This window comes from Cupressus sempervirens, chromosome 3 (assembly GCF_028749045.1).
Source record: "Cupressus sempervirens isolate cs-2001-9-10 chromosome 3, ASM2874904v1, whole genome shotgun sequence".
NCBI classification, from domain to species: Eukaryota; Viridiplantae; Streptophyta; class Pinopsida; order Cupressales; family Cupressaceae; genus Cupressus; species Cupressus sempervirens.
Window position 1 is genome coordinate 345,650,694 of NC_143120.1, and position 2,769 is coordinate 345,653,462.

Here is a 2,769-nt window from a genome sequence, read left to right on the forward strand (position 1 = left end):
TGTTTGTGTGATTTTTTAATTAATTAATAAATCAAACAAAATGTCACATCTGGTGCAAATATTCGGCCAGATAAACATCACCTGAACATACCTAAGAATCTAAGATACCTCCTTGGTACAAAAGCATGTGATCTTATAAAACACCTCAAAACCAACGAGTTATAATTGCCTTTCCATTCCCTTTTTAAGAGAAAAAGGTTGGCAATAAGCTGAAGGCGGGAATCCAAAGGGCATAATGCGGAGTGGCTCTTTTGTACCCTGGTGATAAAGCCTAATATTAAAATAGAATAATCATAATTATGTCATATTGTATTCCCAACAATATTATAGGCCTACGATAACCCATCGTAGCCTATAAATACCCCTATCATCATCGTCATCTAGGTGTCTATCAGATCTCCATCTTCCGGCAATGGCGTCCTGCAAAGGGTTTCTTGCGCCTCTGTTGTTGCTTGTTCTCTCATTTTCTTCGCCTTTCGTCTTTGCAGACGATCCATCAGTAAGTAAATTACTACTCTTTTCGTCAAATCTGCTTGTAAATTCATGTCATACTAATTATTTTCCCTTTACTTCATGAGGAAATCGTTACATTTTCGTCAAATCTGCCTGTGAATTCATGTCACACTGAATTCTTTTCCTTCATTTAATCAGAAAATCTTTACATTTTTCGTCAAATCTGCTTGCAACTTCATGTCATACTGAATCTTCTTCATTTATTTAATGAGACGGTTTTTATATTTTCTGTCAAATTTATCCGTGTGTCATGCTAAACTTTTGCTAATGGATCGGTAACGTGATCTCAAACAGGGGTGCACAAATTTACACACAGTTGCATCCAGAGCTAAATACACGGAATTCTTTTCATAACTTTTTTATCTGTTTGTTTATTTCAGGCTACCTGCGTTTACACAGTATATGTCCGCACAGGCAGCATATGGAAGGGCGGTACGGATTCGAACATCAGCCTAGCTCTGATCGATTCCCTTGGCGAGGAAATTTACACGAGCAGTCTGGAGAGCTGGGGAGGCTTAATGGGGCCAGATTACAACTATTTTGAGAGAGGAAATCTCGACATCTTCAGCGGGCGAGGCCCCTGTCTGTCTTCCCCTGTGTGCAAAATGATCCTTTCCTCCGACGGCACAGGTCCTCATCACGGATGGTACTGCAACTATGTCGAGATCACATCCACAGGCCCTCACATCCCCTGCTATCAGCAACTATTTACGGTAGAGCAGTGGCTCGCCACCGACGTTTCGCCCTATGAGCTGACGGCCGAGAGGGATCTCTGTCAATCTTCTGAAATCCGCACCAGCGGAGCCTCAAAGTTACGATTGGATTAAATTTTAGCTTTGCTAGGGTTTCAGTGATTATCCGTATCTAAATATATGTGAATGTTCTGTAGGGAGTCGGATCTTCACAGGGGTTTATCAGTTTCCCTTCCGGAGATTCGAACCCCAGACTGAAGACTGTAGCTGGATTTGATGAATGCAATAAATGCAATCTAATTTAATTAAGTAAATGCAGTAAAGATCAGGAGTTTATTGCATTAATTGGTTAAAGATAAGTTTCTGAAATGTTCAGCGATATGTCTTTCTGAATTTTTTAGTGATCTGTCTTTTTCAGTATAATATCTGTTTTGACTACCTTGTTTGGCCGGCATTGTAGATTTAGCCATGTGCGTCGCACCGACGGGGATGATGCGTTTCTACGAAAGGGCAAAAACTAGTGCGCTTGATTTTTTATATTTCATTATAAAAATAGTTCAGCACTATGCACGAGGATAATGAATTTGTTTTCACTTCATTTGGATTGGTATAAAATGATAGAAGATTCTATCAATTGGCTTCCTTTGACGTTAGTGCTTTCTTTCTAAATCTGGTGGATCACACTGTTTGTAACGTGTCGAAAATTACTATAACGTGATTAGTAGGTATAATTTGGATGCTATTTGTATCCGAGTTTCCTTGTTTATATCTTACCATTATATTTACGGCCCTTATCTTAATGTGAATTATATTTTTCACTATGTAAATCATAGTGAATACTTATTAGGCATTCAAACATTTTAGACGTAATATAAATAAAATGATAATAAAAATTATATTTATTAACTAGTCTTAAAATTTGTTTCAATCTAAAATATAATGATAACAAATTAATACTATTGCATCATGTGTTAAGAAGAGGGGATCACTTAAAGATGAATGAGTTGTATATTAATTATATATATATATATAATTCTAATAAAAATTAATAATTGATTAGATTTTTTATATTAATTTTAGAAATTAAGTTTACATGTATGATTTTGATAAAGCTTCAATAATTTTCTAACCAATTGTCTTGTAAGGTCACCAAAATTATCCCTATAACCACTAGTAACTGTCATGAGTAGTTGAACATGTTTAACCTTGTCAAAGATAAAATTGACTTGTACAATTGACTAGTGCACAATACATTCACTATTTTTCAGACAAAATAAGCCAATAGAGTATAAAATGGATTGAAAGAGGACTATAAGCATTAGTGTCCTTAGATAGAGATTTTTACAAAATGTGTTAATATAAAACTCCTATTTGAATTGCTCTGTTCTCATCATGGGTTCCTTGGAGTCTTTTGGTTTGAAGGGCTCATATTTGGTAGAGTTTTTAACAAAATGTGTTAGGTTAAATCAAAATGCCTACTTGCATTGCTTTGCTTTCATCATGGGGTTCTTGGAGTATTTTGGTATGAAGGACCCATATTAGGTAACCACATGGGCCTTCTTTA

At 35.9% G+C, this 2,769-nt stretch overlaps 1 protein-coding gene across 1 annotated transcript; it reads left to right on the top strand.

The window, feature by feature from the left end:
• Nucleotides 1-386: 386 nt before the first annotated feature.
• Nucleotides 387-1,519, top strand: LOC149566400 (PLAT domain-containing protein 3-like). Its single transcript, XM_089819763.1, has 2 exons — nucleotides 387-499; nucleotides 894-1,519. Exons 1-2 carry the CDS (start codon nucleotides 413-415, stop codon nucleotides 1,338-1,340), a joined length of 534 nt encoding a protein of 177 aa, XP_089675889.1. The 5' UTR covers nucleotides 387-412; the 3' UTR covers nucleotides 1,341-1,519.
• Nucleotides 1,520-2,769: the final 1,250 nt, after the last annotated feature.